The following is a 17,801-nucleotide window of genomic DNA, read 5'->3' as shown; positions in this document are numbered from 1 at the left end:
GTTATCTGCCCGAATCACACAGGTGGTGACAGAGGTGGCTGCTGGTCTTGACCACGAGGCCACACTGCCTGCTGAGAAGGCATGGGGGCTTGGGGGGATTGAGGAGGGGGCACAGCATACATTGGGGGAAGAAGGGAGCCCACAACCCTTAGGCACTCTTGGACCCATTTTCTCTGGCTCAGTGTCTGTGGCTGATCCATCCTGCCCTGCTGGGTTCCACACAGGCCTTGGGGCCAGCACTGGCAGTGATGCCTCCTGTTCATGGCCATGTTCACCCTCCATCTCACAGAGCTTTCGCACAGGCTCATGAGAGAAGGCTTAGTCCCCAGACGGGCAGGAGCTGCTCCTGGCACCCTCTGGGTGAGCGGACTCCAAGTCTCAGTTCTGCAGAAGCCAACACACGCTGAGCAGCGCCATCCCCCGGCCTACCCTCTTCCACCAGCACAGCCTAAATGCAGCTTGAGCTTCTGCAGGGAGCATCTGCCGGACCTCGAGTCCTTCCTCCTCACCCTTCCTCCTCAGCCTTGGGCAGGCATCCTGCACCCAGCCGCCCTTGGCAGACCTGGCACAGCAGCAGGAGAGCAGGGACTGGCCACAAGCACTGAGATTTCCAGACCTCCATCCTCTGACTGCTAAATGGCACTGCGTTTCAGTGGATGTCAGGGATTCCTTCTCAGCTGTCCTGGGGCAGCTATCCCCTGGGGACGAGCCCCAATAGTATTGGGTGCACTGCAGAGGGGTGTGTGCCAGGCTTCCAGAAGCCCACACACATTTCCAGAATTTCACTCATGGCTGCTTCCTCTCTTTCTCAGCAGTCTGCATGTGATGGGGTGGGGGATGGGCAGGGACTCAGAGGGCCACCCCCACCCCCGGCTCCCCAAGCCCATGCCAGGGATAAGAAAAGTCTGTGATTTGGAAAATCCACCCAGAAGCCTGTGGTTTAGAGTCCATGATTCAGTATCTGGAGCGAGCATTATGTTGAGCGGGAAAGAGTTACGGAAACCAACATGTGGTGTGATTCCATTTATGTCAAGTTTTAAAAACATGTGCAAGTATTGGTATTGTTTGTGAGCACTTATCTCCTTAGGAAACCCGCCAATGACTGTCCAGGGCAGCGAACTCTATGTGTGTGGAGGGATGGTGGCAGATCAGCGTTCACTGGATTCTTCTTTATGCCATTGGGTGCATTTAAATTATTTTTAATTTCCTATTTAATAGGATACCGTTTTTAGGGTCTATGTTGATACTTTTGACTTTCTGTATGCATGTATACATAGCTAAGTGCAAGGAAAAGCTCTGAAAGGATGTGCTTCTAACAGATGACAGCAGTCACCGCTGCAGAGATAAGCCAGAAGAGAGAGCTTGAGGGAGGTGGCCTGGGGGCTTTTGTTTCAGAAGAGACATTCATGTTATTTGTGCAATTAAGATCTCATTTCTTTACAATGTAAAACTTGGCGGGATGAGGGGGTGGGGTTGGGAATCCAGGACTTGGAGGATTTGTGATCCTGAGATTTGAAGGTTCAGAATGTTGATGGTTTTGCATTTCCACAATTATGTCATCCTAAAAAAAGGATGTGGCGCCCCCGCTACCTGCTCGGGAAGATGCTCAGTTCCTGAGACCCCGGGTTGCTGGCCTGAAGTTTCTGAGACCTGGGGATCTGTCGGCTGCATGCTCGGGCCCTCTGCCCTCCCCCTAGCCAACGGTATTCTCTGCCTTCACACTGGGCACAGATGGGAGCCTTCCACTGTGGTTGCCAGGGCCAGACACTGTGAGTGTGCATCAGCCTGCAGGTTAGAATGTTCTAGGCGGGGCGGTGAGTCCTGGATGTGGTGTGTTCCCCCATCCACCACCCTTTGGCAGCTGCTTTCTCCATGCAGTTCAGGTTGCTTCCAGGGGTTCACCATGATAAGATGCGTGCAGGAAGTGATGCAGACATTTCCCGAGAGACCAGGAGTATGAGTGACTGCTGGGGTGAAAGATGGTCCCTATTCAATTCCTTCTGTGCTCCAGTCCCAGACCTGCAGAGGTGGGCTGAGCTGCAACAACAACCCCAAAATTCTGGCTGCCACCCCTTCCCATCTCAGGCATCTGATTACATTTAGGAAAGTCCCATCATTCCATCCAAAGTCCTGTGGCACTACTTCCTGCCCGCGTGCTCGCCCACCCTCCCTTGACCTCAGGCCTCACACTGGGAGAGTGTTCTAACCCGCCTGAGCTCGGGTGATGAGGGCCTGCTGCCAGCCAGGCACGCCTCTCCCTGACCTCTGTCACTTCCTGAAGTGACAAGCAGCTGGGCTCGTGAGTCGGAGGTTGGAGTGGAATCTTCCTTTTGCCTGCCCCTATGCCATGTGCCCCGGTCGGGTCAGAACAGCCCAGAGGTGCTGGAGCACCAGCGGGTGCCTGTCCAAGCCCATACTCTCAGGGTCTGCTTCTGAATGCCGTTCGCCCTAGTTTAAAATGACAGCATAACATGTAAGGAACATACATGTAAGTTCATGAGGAGGAAATGCCAAAAGCAGTGGATGGCAGATGGATATCATGACCCCCAGGAGGCTCCCTGGCAGGAGAGGAAACCTAAGGTGAGGTCACCACCCTGAGCCTCGGCTTCCTCCCCTGGCAAACGGGTATGATCAAAGAAGCCCTGCTTTGAGAGGTTGTGAGGGGAGCAGCCCGGGGAATCACAGAGATGTGGGTTCGAGTCTTCACTCCAGCACCACGTAGAGGAGAGACCTCTGAATGGGAGTGGTAATTAACCCATTTCATAGGGTGTCTCTGAGGAGTCACTAAAGAGCCTGAAACAAGTGTTACTTTTGCACTGTTATTGAAATCCTATGCAACTCCTCTGAGGAGAGAGGTGGGCCAGACTCTGCAATAGGTGAGGCCCACAGAAATATGAATTCTCTGGCGGTGTTCTTCTGGGGCAGCCAAGTGTAGGCCATAAGACAAGTGGGCACAAACACTTGCTTACTGAGGGCCAACAGGGAAGCATCTCCGTTCTAATGCCCTCCCTCCTCTTCCCCCTCCCCATCACCCAGCTGCCTCAGCTCTACTCCTGTTCCACCTGGCAATACAGAAGAACTGACCCCCAGTCCTACCACTGCCACTTGTTGCTGTGCAACTTCAGACCAAGTCCCTCACCCTCTCTGAGCTCCAACCCTCCACGGTAAAGGAAGGAGTAAAACTCAAGGATATAGCATCCCTTCTTCCCTTAAATTCTGGGGATCTGGTTCCAGAGAGAATGGAAAGAAGCAAGTGTTCTGAGTTGCCAGCCAGGGGCTGGGCATTCATACTCAGTCTCTCATATATCTACCAGATGACGGAGCTTTGCAAGTGCTTCAAAGTGAGGACTCAGGAGCCAGTCAGCCCTGGGGGCACCATCACCAGCTATGTGACCCTGGGTCAGTTGCTGAGCCTCTGGCTTTAGTTTCTCCTCTGAAAAGTAGGATGATGATCTCATACCTCACTGAGCTTATGAGGATTATGTGTGTAAAAATATATATAATGTATGAACATATATACCTACATATAAATATAATGCCCGGAAAAAAAAATTATCCATGTGTATAACCATAAACACACATACACCTCTGAGAGGGGCTTGGAATACCTGATTCATGATGAGGAAATGGGTTGAGCAGTTAAGCGTCAGAAAGAAGAGAGAGATCATGTATGAAAGAAAAGTGAATCTGAGAAGAGAATGAGTCCCCTTCCCCTCACCAGGGCTATCACCCTCCATGGCTACCAGGCCTTCTCACATTCTCACACAAGCTGCTTTCTGCCGCAGGGTCTTGCCATCAGCTCTTCCCTCCCCCTGGAATGTTTCTGCCCTGGATCGTCCTTTATTCAGGTCTCAGCCACATTTACCCTCTCCCGGAAGTCTCTCCTGAACACCCCTCCGGTATAGATGCATCCCTTCCACCATGCTGCTGCTTTATTGTCATGCTCAACCTTTCTCCCATGCCAAGTTTTTTGCATGACAAATGCTGATTTCCCAAACTCTGCTAGAATGTAAACACTAGGGGGACAAGGCCTTAGCCTTACTCACGTTGTGTTGCCAACACAAAAGCAGTACCTAGCAAGGAGAAAGTGCTCTGCTTGTTTGTAGAATGAGTAAGGGGTGGGGGGTGGCAAAGGAGTGAATGGGCACCACAGCTACAACAGAAATCCTCCCCAACCCAAGCCCACCTGCCTTTAGGACATGGCCAGCACACATGGTAATGACTGTGCATCTTTGTGGCCCCTGTGTGTGGTGAGCCCTCCTGAGCCCTGAGCCATAGCTATTACGGTCCCATTTCACAGCAAAAGAAATCAAGGCTCCCATAAGAGAAGCGGCTTGCCCAAGGTTTCAGGGCTCTTAGGAGGCAGACCGGTCTTGGATGCAGTTGGCTTGACTCCAGGGTGCCAGCCCCATGCGCTCGCTCGGAGCTCGTATGTCTCCGTGCCAAAGGCCGAGAAGCCACCCTGGAAAGCAGCGTCGTCGCAGGCTCCCGGACAGCCCGGGCATTTTAGCAACGGATTTCCAGGTTTCCAGCTTTGGCCAGAAAGGAGCCTGCGCGGCTGAGGCACCCTGGCGCCCGCGCCAGGCGTTCTCTGCCGGATGGGTGACTTTGCAGCTAGGGCGCCGCGGGGCGGCCGCACCTGATGCTGCAGTTGCCATGGCGACGAGCGCCTCGGCGATTGGTCCAGCGCGGCCGCACTACGTTGCTCCTTGGGCGAGGGGGGAGGCTCTAGCGCGCCCGCCCCTCCTCCGGATGCTGCGAGAGCAAACCGGGCACAGACTCCCCCCACAAGCCTTCCCCTCCTCCCCGCACCCCGCCACCCCGGATGTGCAGGAGGGGGAGAGCCCGAGGTGGTCCCAGGTAGCAGCACAGCCAACGCCCCCAGCCCAACCTGGACCATGGTGGCTGTGTGCCCTTGCGGGCGAACGGGCGCGGTGTGAGCCCCGTGTGCCAGGGGTCCATCGGCGCCCGCTGCTGCCACCCTGCGCCCAGCCCAGCCTCCTTGAAGGAGCCCGCCACCCCCAGGAATGTGACTCGCCCTTCGATTTAATTTTATTCCCTCTACTTCTCGCCTGAGCATCCTGCTCCTCCTCTAACCACATTGAACCTTTCCGCTCCAGAGGGAGAGAGTGAAGGGAAAAACTGTCCCCAGACAGGATGGCGTGCAGACGACGCTATTTGTGAGTATATGTGGCAGGTTTATGCCTGAAACTCGAGACCAGAGGGGCCCCAACTGAGCTTGGAGCTGGAGTGAGGGGCTCCGGGAGAGGTGGGGGGAGGGGCAGGTGTCACGCAGGTGACTTGCAGAGGGAGCTGCCCCCAGCGGCAGTGGAGAGGCGGCGTGTTCCTCCCCTGCAGCGGAGGTGTCTGGTGCTGGTGATGATGAGAGAGACTGCTAGTCAGTAGGTCGCCATCAGGCTGTGAAATTCCCTGTCTCTAAGGGCAGGCAGGAGCACCACGGCCCCATCCTAACTACAGTCCTCTGCTACCATTTTGGTTTCTGGTCGAGCCCCCAGTGTGTCTGTGTGGAAAAGCCTCCCGTGCCCAGCTCTCTGTGCCCAGCACTTCAGCATGCCTGTTGGAGGGCTGGCAGGAAGGATGGGGTGGGGGTAAGATGCTGTGTCCTCGCGGGCAGGTGAGGGTCCAGCCCCCTTTTGTGAGCAGGGGCATCCATGTCCCCCTGTGCCAGGTGTTGTGTGGGCCAGTGGTGGAGCACCTGTCTGCTGGGCCTAACGCCAGCGGCAGGGGCTGTTAAAGTCTGCACGGGCGGTGACATCACAGGCCCGGGTATTTATGGAAACCGAAGCTTATGCTGGGCTAAGCCAGGCTTCCCAAGAGATGGGATTAGAATGCCAGCATTCGGGGCTCTGCAGTGTGCTATTCTGGGGTGTGCAGCCTCTGCTCACTGCCCTCCCCGGACCCATCCTGTGGGACTAAGGCCAGTCCATGTCTCTACCTGCCCAAGGCAACTTGCCCATACCTGGGTGGTTTAGGGCTATTCAGTGACCTCAGACCTTGTAAGACCTTAAAGAGCAGAACTGGGCTCCAGGCTGGGCTCAGTCCCCAAGAGGCCTGGACTAATTCATAGGGAGACTTCTGGGGAGCCACTCCAAGGCCTGGCAACCCCCTACACCATGACAGGGCTGGCGACCCTCCTGAGGGGCAGGTGGCTCTCTTGCTGATAGAGCATGGAAGAAAGTGAATATGGCCTCGCTCTGCGCCAGAGGCTCTGACGGGCCCACGGGTGAGGAAGATGCCATGTCTGTGCTTTGCTGCGATGTGCATTTGTTTTTCTAGTGGAAAAGCCCACAGGTTGGTTTGTTGATGTGAGCGGAACACGCCGACATTCTCACTCCCGGTGACAAGGCCCCGGCTGTATTTTTGGAAACAAATAGTAAATCCTTGCCTGGCATGTAACTTCCGCCACTGTCACCGGGAATAAATAGGTCCTCCCGGGGCCTCCATCTACTTCCTGCCACACCTTTGCCTGGACCCAGGAGCCTGAAGTCTGAGAAATTCTCAACTCTCAGTACTGTCAGCCCTGGGGCGGGGAGAGACATCACCGGGGAGAAAGGGGCGATCTCCCAGCACGTGCTTGGCCCGTCACCCTGCATCTGGCGCTCAGTAATGGGTTCCTTCCCACTACTGGGCAGGCGTTGCGTTCCCATTTTAGCGTTGGAAAAACTGAGGCTCAGAAAGTTCCCCTGGAACATAGGACTGTGTAAACCCACGTATACCCTGGACTGTACATTAGAGTCACTTAAGAAATTTAAAAAGGACCCATGCCTGGGTCAGTGCCACTCCCAGCTTCTGGTTTACGGGTCTGGGGGAGGAGGGCTCCAGACTCAGGTCTGTTTCGTTCTCCGCTGACTTTAACCTATGCCTCTGGTTGACGTTTGTGGATGTTTAGGGGTGCAGCTCCTTCCCGTGACAGCATTGCCCACATCCATCATGATTTTGCCAGGGACAAGCCTACCATGCAGAGTCCAATATCCCTCACTGGACACTCGTTCATCTTGCATTTTAATGCCTCAACCCCGGCGGGTTTGGTGACCGGTGGACTAAACCTGTCTTGCCCACTTGTCTGAAAAGGGGTTGGGCTGGCATGGAGGGTGCACCTGTCAGGGGTTCTGTGTTCCCTGCTCCCCATCCCCCGGACTCCCAGACCCTGACAGCCCCACCAGGGTCTTGTGATTCTCCAGCTCTCAAGCTCCCATGATGTGGCACCGTGACACGCAGGACATGACCCCCTGTGCTGCCACCAAACCTGTGAGCACCGGAGGTTGCAAAGACCCTGGGCAGAGGGTGCTGGAGGGAGCCCTGTTTTTATAGAAAGGTTTTGAGACTCAGAGTAGCATGCCTGAGGCTGCACGGAGGGACTGGATAAGCGTGTGTTTGCACAAATTGTGCCCTCACCCAGCGCAGGGCCCTCATAGCACCTGCTGCTCGAATCTTGTTGCCAGCAGCTTGCACCGTGCAGAGGGCAGGGGACGGCTGAGCGGCTCTAGATGTTTACCTCTGGGCAGCCGGACACTCGCGCTCAGGAGCATCGGGCCAACACAGGAGCTGCGCTGTTCAGCTCCCAAGGCTTTCATGTGCGCTTCTCGTGGGAGGTTATTAATGCAGTTTTGCCAAGGAGGAAACTGAGGCTCAGGAAGGGGTCGGAAAGAGACCGAGGTCACGTGATTGTTTCTTGCTGTGCACCTGGCAGTGCCCCCAGCATGCTGCCCTCCAGACCTGGATGCATTCGCTCCCATGTCCCTGTGTGTGACACAACCAAGGTGTCCGCAGCCTGGGGGAGTCCTGATGGTGGGTCCTCCCCTCTTCCCTGCCCCCCGTCCTCTGTTTTGTCCCCCTCTCCCTCTAAACCCATGGTGTGAGCCCCAACAGAATGTTATGGAATCTAGATTCTGCCACTGGGGGAGGGAACGGGTCCCCGCCAGGCACTCAGTCACTTACGGAGGTGGCGTCGTGAACCACATCTAGGATGACAGCAAAAGCAGATTTATTAATGAAAGGGGGGAAATCTTGAGGCCTCCAAGAATCAGTCCCTTAATCAAACTTACTAACAACCAAGGTCATTACTGCGCTGACAGCTTAATTAATGGTGTCTTAATTAAGGTCAGCCCCCTTCCAACTGTAACTACTCTTAACATAACCGCCGCCATGTGCTGTTATCTGAACACGGGAAGCTGGGCCGGTGTTTGCAGTGAAGGTGTGAGACGTGGACCTGTTCTGTGGGCTGAACGGCAGCAGGGTCGTCTCCTGGCTCCCTGGGACCTGCTCAGCCGTCCACCCATCCATTGCTCCCCTCTGCCTGGACTTCCTGTGGCTTCTCTCCCGCCCCCCAGGGCTCTTCTCTCACCAGCAATCTAGACTCCAGGCCCCACCCTGACCGTCCCTCGCTCCTTCCCTGCCCAGCACCATCTCCATCTGACCTGGAACTGTGTCCCTGCTTGTTGGTTAACTGATCCAGCTTTGCCGGAATATCAGCTGCACCAGGGCAGAGGGTGGGAGGGGTCAGTGCTGCTGCCCCCAGCACCGAGTGCGGGGTACAGGGACGGCGCCACAGATCTGTGCGGATGAGTGAGCTATGTGGACTCTGCTACCACTGCCCCGAGTGTGACACAGAGCTGGGGAAGAAATAGTGTCTGCTTCGTGGAGGCCTGCAGTCTGGTCAGCCGGCAGTGGAGACAGATGGGAATGGGGTCAGTACCAAGAACCAAGGATCAGAAAGATGAGCCAGAGCTGGGGAGTGGCTGCTGCAGCCTAAGACAAGTGTGTTGTAAGTGGGGGTGGGGGGGCTGCCAGGTGTTCAGAGAGAGGGACAGCAATGTTTTGCTCACTTTGGTTCATTTGGCCTTCATGGTGACCGTGGGAGGTGGACTGTCGTGACCCTCATTGTACAGACAGTGCAACTGAGTCCCCAGGTAATTTGCCCCAGGCAGCACACAGTGGCAAGTAGAGCCTAGCTCTCCCGCTCTGCTAACTGAGCCCCAGTGGCAGGGAGAAGGAAGTGAGAGATGACTGGAGGTACGGCTGGACCCAGGGTGGGAGTCATCTGAGGGCCAGGAGGGAGGAGTGCCAGGAGGGAGCACTTCCTTTGGGCCGTGGCCCTGGGTGCTGTGGAGCAGGGTGAGCACCATGGTCACACCTGCTGGACTGCAGAGGGAAGTTGGAGGCTGGGCAGGGTTCTCAGCCTTTTCCCACAGCAGGCACACGCGTCCCCAGCAAGCAGCGACATCCCCACCCCGAACCTTAGACCTCCTCCTCTCGGAGGAGTCAGGAAAGCTGCAGGGGAGGCAGGAACTGGCCTTGCTCCCTGCAGGTCCGCTGCCAGCCCACCTTCTGCCCTAGTGGGAGCCAGGGTGCCCCTGGCCATGGTCTCAGAAGCCAACTCTGTCCCGGTGAGAAAGGCCCTTCCCTGCTCCACCTCCGTCAGCTCTCCGTGCTTAAGTCGGGCTTGGCCCTGGTCAGCGCCTAGGGCGCTGGACAGGGACCCCCAGCTTGCTCTTAGAACATGACCGAAGGTAAGAGGTCAATGCAAGGGAGGACCAGGGTGGGGCTCCTACTGTGCCACACCCATACTATTTCTGGCAGTCCCATGGGGGAGGGTCTGTCTTACCCTCCAGACCTTTCTCTTCACCATTCTCAGACTGTCCACCTTAAGGGAGGAGCCAGGGGCATGGAATATGGCCAGATGGCCAGACAGAAGGACTGAAGGGTGGCTAGGCAGACCAAGACAAGGGCATCCGGGACCTCCGGCCACAGCGTCTGTCCCCCCCTCCCCTTTGCATGCTCTGCCTGGAATGAGGCCTGGCACCACTCAGGAACTGTGTGTCCTGCTCCAGCCCTGAGTCCTTGGCGCCTTGCCTGCCAGCAGGTGGGCACATAGCACCTGGTGCCATGGATGAGGCCAGTTTTGGCACCACCAGCAGGGCCTGGGAGGCATTATTGCTGGTGCTGAGTGGCCCCAGGCTCCTCTGGACAGGCCACTGCCCCTGAGCATGTGGATTGGGCAGCCTTCCACTTTCCCTGCCCCTCAGCACCCCTTCCACTCACCCCTGCCCCTTGGTCCCTGAGCCCCTGGCTCTCTCAGGAGCTTTCAGAGCAGGAGAAGGATGCTCCACTCCATCAGCGCCTCTGCCTTGCTGTGTGACCTCGGGCGGGACTGTTGCCTACTCTGCACCAGTGACCTCATCAGGAGCCAGAGCAGTAGGGTCAGCTCTTACCAGCTCTTGGTTATGCTGACACATGTGGGAGGGGAACAGGGACTGCCAGAAGCAGAAGCTGAAGTACAGACATTCTAGCTCTTGCACACACACTCAATCCCGTTTGTCACTTGTGGTCACCGAGGATTCCTCACTCACTTGCACATGCATGCACCCACCGTGGTTATCAGGCACCTAGTCTGTGTGCCAGGCCTGAGGTGGGGGGCTGGGCCAGGTCAGCCCTGCCTGCATGGAGCTGAGAGTCTGGAGAAGGGACCCACAGAGGCCACGCAGAGCCTGCAGTCGGCTGAGGGCTGGGAAGAATAACGGGTGGGGCCCTGGGGAGGGTGGAGTGGCCCTGCTCACACGTGATTTCTCTGGCTCCAGAGCCCCCCTGGCACCACACTGGCCCTGAAATCTCCTCTGGTCAACCCCATGACACCCCTATTATACCCCGTCCTTTCAGGAGCTCACTCTGCTGCATGTTGCCCTGCAGATCCTGCTGCGGTGGCCACACTTCCTCCCACTCAAGACCGCAGGCCTCAAGATGAGCCTCAGGCCTCCCCAGGCTGGTGTGTCTCAGGTCCCCATTCACCAGAACAGAGGCCACTGTAGTCACCAATTAACTGCTTCTCCATGACCCCCCAGCTGCCCTGGTAAGCTCCTGCCTTTGTTTCCCTGAAACCCCTGCAGGCCCTGGCCTGGGGAGGCCTAATGACCTCCTTAAAATTGTGGCAAATATGTATAGCATCAAATTCGCCACGTTAACCACCACATTAACCAGCATGCGGTTCCGTGGCTCCAAGCGTGTTCACACAGTAGCGCGGCCCTGCCGCCCTGGTCCCTTCACCCTCTGTCTCCAGACTCAAACTCTACCCCACCCAACACCCACTCCCCGCCCCCTTTCCCACCCCTCTCCCACTCTCGCTTGACTCTGCTCCTGCCCAGGCCTCACATAGGCGGGATCCCCAGTGCCTGTCCTTGGTGACCGGCGTGTGTCACTGCACGGTGTCCTGTGGCTCATCCACCTGGCAGCCATGCAGTGTCCTTCCCGGCCGAACGGTTCCACGTTCATCGCACATGTGGTCTGTCTGCCCCTCTGCGGAGGCCACTTGGGCCCCCACCTGCTGTGAACAGCCTGGCTGGGAACGCGGGTATGCAAATATCTCTTCCAGCCCCTGCTTTCAGTTCTCTGAGGGGACTCTCGAGGTGGGTTTGCTGCATCATGAAATCAGTCTGTGTTTCATGTTTTTGGGGAACCATCGGTTCCCACAGCTGCTACGCTCTGTTACGCTCCCACCCACTGGACTCTGGTCACTCCGCTCTTCCACTTGTTTACTGTGTTTTTCTAAAATAGCCATGGGAATGGTGTGACATGGCCTCTCGTTGTGGTTTTGCTTTCACGTCTGAAAAGAAGTGGGTGTGGGTGATGAAGTTCAGCTTTCCCTCTGCCCCCTCCTGCCAGATCCCTTGGCCCCAGCACCTCTGGCATCAACTGGGAGGAGGGTTGTCTGGCTGAGCACCCGCTGAGGCCTCCACTGCCTTCCCCAGGGTTTCTGTCTGGGGTGGGGGGCAGGCCTCTGGGTTTTCCCAGAACCCACTCCTCCGGGACATAAGAGCCGAGGGGAACAGTGACCCCTGCCCGTGGGGAGACAGACCCAGATGTAGCTGTCTGGAGGGGTTGGGGGCAGATGGAGGGCATGCACCAGGTCTTTCTGCATGGCCATACTGCCCCATCTGCTGAGAGCCATTGCGATTCGAGTGCGCATTCTGGGGGGACTCGACCTGGGGTGTCAGGTTGGCAGGCCTGAGGACCGTACCATCCTGCAGTATGTGGGGGAGGCCTGCAGAGCCAAGAGCCTGTGGTGTCTCTCCAGTTATTCATGGGATGCAAATGCATAAATGGGGTTCTGAGCTTGGGACCTCACTCCATTGCCCATCTAAGCCCCAAGTGCATTTCAAGTGATATTAACTCCTCCCAAGTTTTCCAGGAAAACACTCACTGTCCTTACAGTCACAGAAGATTGGTCTCCGATAAGCTTGGCGCTGAGCCAGGAGCTGTCACCATTCCGAGCAGCGTGGTGCGAGGCCAGTATCCCTGTGTGCAGCCAAGTCCCCAGCCATGCCCTGTGCCCCTCAGCGGAAACCGGGGCCACTGGCTTCCTCTGTTTGCCCTGGGGGACCTCAGTGCTCAAGCTTAATTAGGAGTTATTTCATTATAAGCCACTTGCCTCTTTTCCTCTACGTGTTGTTACAGTGGGCGCATTCTGTTGACTTATGTTTTAAAATACGCCGTGCATCACTAGGTTGTGTTATTTGTGAACTCGTCTAAGCAGGGGATGCGGTGGCACAGGCTTGTGTTATAAAGAGGGGGTGTTGGATTCGGGCCCCTTTGGTGATGGAACTATTGTGCTTTGACTGTGGGGGTGGCTTTGTGAACCGGCACGTGTGCTAAAAATGCCTGGACCTACACGTGCACACACGCAGCACACGAGTGGGAGTAAAACCGGCTTGCTGGACGGCACAGTGTCAGCCCCTGGCCATCGTCGTGCTCTGCGGTTTTGCAAGATGGGGTAAAGTCTACACAGGGTCTCGCTGCATGATTCTTGACAACTGCAGGTGGATCTACAATTATTGCAAAATAATATCTTTTTTAAATTAAAAAAGCAGGTGTTGGGTCAAATGAACTAGACCCCCGATGACTGGGACAGGTAGGCCAGCGACAACTCCCCCCAGTCCCTCCGAGGGAGGTCTTTGTGGTCACCAGCCTCTACCTCCCTGCCCTCCCCGACAGTTGAGACAACCCCCCACCCAGAGACCCTAGAGCCAGCATCGCCCAGAAAGGTACCACAAGCCCCTTTGCTGCCAGCTGGGGGCTGGTCAGCCTCTGGTGCTGCGTTTGAGACCCTGGAGCAGTTCTTTTCCACTCTCCCCAGCCTCTCCCAATCAGGGCCCTGTCCCACCCAGGGGATCCCCTCAGGCGGGCTCCCATGCTCCTCCATGCCCTCCACTGTCCAATCCCTCCAGCTCAGCCTCTGTCAGCGCCATCGCCAGTAGGCAGTAGATATGTCGTCACCTCGCTCTTTCCTTCCCTCGGTTCCCCCTTCTCTGCTTCCCACCCAGCAGCAGGGAGCTGCGACAGACAGATTGAACAATCCTGCAAATGCCATTTTGAAGACAAAAATGAAAACCAGCCCACTAAAACAAAAAGGTTAGGGAAAGCGAGGGCTCTTGATGAGTTTGTCAAGCTGCTAATTGACTATTCAGTGAATTGGCTTTTGGTGAATTGACTTGTCACATATTTCAGGAGGGTGGGGACAGGCCAGTGGATCTGGGCAGGTGTCGGCGCAGGGCCAGGCCGTCAGGGGATCTCAGGGCCAGGCTTACTTGGCAAGCCCCAGCCCAAGGCTTCCGGCCTCGTTGCTCCTGCTTATGCGATTTCTTGGGACTTGCGGGTTCCAAGTACCTGGGGTCTGGGCCAGAGCTGCCCCATGCCCCCACCCACCTGACATTCTTGGACCCTGGGGCACTGGCCTGACCCCAGAGGGACAATCTCTGGATTGTGAAGGGGTCCCCTCAGAGCAGGCCCTTCGCCCAGTAGCTGCCGATAGGAGCGTGGCTAATTGCAAGATGTTTTATTGGCTTTGGCGGTTTCATTCCTCTTCAAGACAGTCCCTGGCAGCTGTTTGGAATCGTTAATAAGGGAAGCAATGCATTTTTAATCACCACCGTCTCGCTGAAACTCGCAGGCCATCTCTTGCCAGGCTTGTGGGGCTGGAGATAACACGGAGCGTTTTCCTCACATTTGCTCTCCATTAGCGAATAGAAGAGAGGCCTCACCGGGTCCAGCGGGCACGGCTGCAGGCGCCTCCCAGTGTCCCTCACATCCCCAGCCTCAGAAGGGCTGCAGCTGCTACCACCTCCAGGCTGCAGAGAGACGGAGGTCCCTGAGCAGTGGTGGGGGCCAAGGAATCGGGTCGAGCAGCCCCTCCTGCTGCCGCAGGGCCCAATTTCCTTCAAGGCACTGCTCAGATGGATGCCCGCCTGTGCCACCCAGTGCTGTGTGACTGGGGACAGACTACTTAACCTCTCTGAACTGGTTTCCTTTTCTGTAAGAGGGGGCCAATAATTCCAGCTTTGCTGGTGGCCATAGGAGTCAGTGAGGTATGAGGCCCAGGGTGGAGCTGCGATCTCTGAATATTGTTCTCCGCCCCTCACACTCTCCTCGATTCTTACTGCTCATGGATGGACTTTGGGACACTCTGGGACTTCAGAAACCTGGACTGTAGGAAGGGAAGGAAGCCAGGCTGGGGCTGAGGGCATGTACTAATCTGGAGTCTTTGGGTTGCAAAGACAGAAACTTTAGCTAGGAAGGGTTTTAACTGTCATGGTCAGTGAACAGCCCAGGGGTCTGGCTTCAGTGTGAGGGCGTCTTGGGGCTCGAACATTCTTGTCACCGTCACCTGCTTGCCTTTACCCCCAGCGCATGTTCTCATGGGGGACTCTGCTCCCCTGGAGATCCTCATACCCCACACATCCCAGGGCTCATGGCCATTCCAGAAACCAGTCCCGATGGCCCGGAGGAGGCCGTGTACTGATTGGCCAGCCTCTGTCACTTGTCCACCCCTGGAGCCGGGCAGGCGGACAGACAGGTCAGCCCACCTGAGCCACTGCTCTGGGAACTTAGGAAGAGGGTTCAAAGTGTATTTGTTAGGGAGGATCAGTGAGCTGAGGCCCGCTGGGGTACTGGGTTTAGAGAAGCGTCAGTCCAGCCAGCAGCCTCATCTCAGCATTGGGCACAGGCCTACAGCTGCCGGAGCCACAGCTGGGCCCCAGGAAGGCCAGTCCCGGGCAGGGAGCCTGGCCTCTGACCCCAGCACAGAGCCTGAATCACCAACTCTGATGCCAGGGGTTCTGTGGACAGGGGGGTTGGGGGAGGAGGGTTTTCGGCCCAATGTGTCTGGGTAAGCCTGCAGGACACCTGATGCTCCAGGCCCAGCGGCGTCCCCCCCTCCCCCCACCCCCCCAGGCTGCATCATCTCTCGTTCTTTGCCAACAGGGACCTACAACAAGAACTTGGCTTGCTCTTTCATCTTTCCTGTTCTCCCAATGGTATATATTAAGCAAAAAAAAAAAAAAAAAAAAAAAAAAAAAAAAAAAAAAGCTGCCTGGGGCGTTGTGTTACCCAAGGAAGTTCATCACTATTTTGAACCGACCTCATATCCTCCTTCCCAGCACCTCAGGGAGGGGAACCCTTCCTGGCATGCTGGGCCTCCCTGGGGAGAAACAGTGTGAGGGTGAGGCAGAGCAGGGGCTGGGCTATGGCTGCAAGTTCCCTGTCCCTGTCTGTCAAGTCAGGCCCTAAGGCCAGCATGAGCTGCACAAGAAACATTCTCAGCTGTGAACAGCACCCTCGTGTCACCTCACTTCCCAGCTTGCAGGGCACTCACATAGGAGGCCTCTGGGAGGCTCAGTCTCTGCAGTAGGCCCAGCAGGGCTTGGGGGCTCCAGGAGGTTCATCTCAGGACCCTGCTGGGCCGAGCTGGGCTTCAGACCCACTGGTCTGGATCTAGGCCCTGGACTCGACTGATGTGGTCCCAGGACGCAGTCAGCTCTCCCCCTACCTCTCATCCTCAGGGCGGCTGCTTCCCCTGAGCCTAGGGCTGAGGGCTCTCCCAGCCCAGATCACCATTGCAGGCTGGATGCCGCTCTTGCCAGACTGCTGGGCAGAGGAGGTGGCCCTTGGGCCCCGCCTCCCTGGGAGACCAGAGCCTGGCATGGAACAGCTTGTGGTGTTTCTTAGTGAGAGAAGGAGGCCCCACACTGTCTACTTCAGCCTGAAGTTGGTCTCTGCTCTCTCTCATCCAGAAAGCAGCACCCAGACAGCTCCCCATGCCAGGCCGAGCAGGGTGTGAGGGGAAAACCCAGGTGGTCTGACGGGGAGGCCACTTCAGTTGTCAGAATAGAGTGACCAGAGTGCCCACAAGGATCTGCCTGAGGCTAGGAGGCAGGGAGAGAAGATGGCATCCAAGGCATTACAGACTGGTGCCCAGGGGCTTGGGTGCAAAGACAGACTCCGGATGTGAGGACCGCTGCTACAGGGAGACGCCTGTGGGACAGCCAGGAGGGGCCGGGGAACACCTTGCTGGGTGTGCCTGGAGATTGGGGTGCGGGACATCAGTCAGGACACTGCCTGCTCCAACCATCCCTCAGCCCTACACCCTGGGGCTCAGCCCCACCCAGCTGCTGACTGCCACAGCTGCAGCCACTAGCCATCCGCGGAGGCCAAGGGCACCCAAGGCCTGCTGCCAGGGCTGCAGCCATCTGCCAGGAGAATGAGCTGAGTCCCAAGCAGAGACCAGACGCGTGGGGAACAGAGCGTGCTGTGATGGCACGCTGCCGCCCCTGAAATAGAAGCCCCCACGCACGGCCTTCAGCTGAGCTTTCCTCTCCAGCTCCTCTCTCCCAATCACTGGGGTGGGGCCCAGTTTATCCAGAGACCACCACATTCCTGGATCCAAAGATGGGGGGCCTAAAGAACTCTGCCACCAGACCCCCTCTAGGTTTCAGGCTCCTCTGCAGCCCTCAGGAAAGTGTCCCCACGCACAACAACGGTCTGCCTCCTGCTGCTGCAGGCTGGGGTCCCTCAGCACACTTGGCCCCCTTCCCCCTTCCTCTCTGTCCTGCCCTACTCGCTCCCAGTCCAATCCCCACAGGTATCCTCACACGCTGTGTGACCAAGGACAAGCCTCTTCTTTGTACCTTCTCACTCCTGTCAGGTGGCGATAGAATCCACCCCCAGGAGCCTGCTAGGACCAAGGCCAAGTGTCCAGGGCCTCACCCCAGAGGCCACATAGCAAGTTTGGGCCTAATGGTCTCCGGCCACTCTGAGCCTGTTTCCCCATGAGGTTTTCATGAAAGCGCCTAGCCCAGGGCCCAGCCTGCAGTAAGTAGGTTCTGGAAAACGTTCACTGTGGCCTTTAATGAGTTTAACTATGTTGAATTAACACCCCCAGTTTGTAGAAAGCTTCTGCAAATCTAAAGGGCTGCCTGTTCTGGACCCACTGCCCAGGCTCCTGGCCCTCAGGAGCAGGGAGCCTGGATTCTCCTTGAATGTGGCTGCCGGGGTGGGGCAGGGAGACGGAGGTCTCCAAGTCCTGTCCCATCCAGCCCTCACTTTGTGGCCCTGTGCTTGGTGGCGTGAGGCCAGTTGGGGTGCTCCTGGCCACTCTCTGGGAGGGCCCTTGGTTGCTGGGGGCAGTTGAGAGGGACTCTTTCACATCTTTCTCATTTTCCCTTTGATCCCTGAATCTGCATTAGTTATTTTAAAAAATGTCTAAATGCATAGGTTGCCGGGTTTGGTTTTTTCCCCAGAAATCCCCCCAGTGAATGAACACCCCGGGGAATGCTCACCTTAGCAAAACCTCCACCCAGGATGTTCTGGCTGGGTATCATGTATGGGATGACGGGTTGGTGGGGACACTGGAGCGAAGGCAGGGACAGGGCCCATAAACCGAGGTCAGGATCCAAGGAGGCCACTTACAGCTGGGATGCCTTAGGCAGGTCTCGGCCTCATGGGCCTCAGTTTCC

At 56.8% G+C, this 17,801-nt stretch overlaps 1 protein-coding gene across 2 annotated transcripts in view; it reads left to right on the top strand.

The window, feature by feature from the left end:
* The window catches only part of IQSEC1 (IQ motif and Sec7 domain ArfGEF 1), a gene marked incomplete at both ends in the record, with an annotated part of 285,659 nt that overhangs the window by 130,660 nt on the left and 137,198 nt on the right, over window positions 1-17,801 (top strand). The window contains one exon of one of the 2 annotated variants that reach the window (XM_084248437.1): window positions 5,158-5,180. The exons of the other annotated variant lie outside the window; for it this stretch is intronic. Coding sequence (XP_084104563.1) covers window positions 5,158-5,180 — 23 coding nt within the window. Of the gene's footprint in view, window positions 1-5,157; window positions 5,181-17,801 lie in introns of those variants that run through there. 2 annotated transcript variants of the gene reach the window in all.

Source organism: Talpa europaea, assembly GCF_964194135.1.
Source record: "Talpa europaea genome assembly, chromosome: 11".
In the NCBI taxonomy this organism is placed as follows: Eukaryota; Metazoa; Chordata; class Mammalia; order Eulipotyphla; family Talpidae; genus Talpa; species Talpa europaea.
This window is presented reverse-complemented; position numbering and strand designations above follow the sequence as displayed.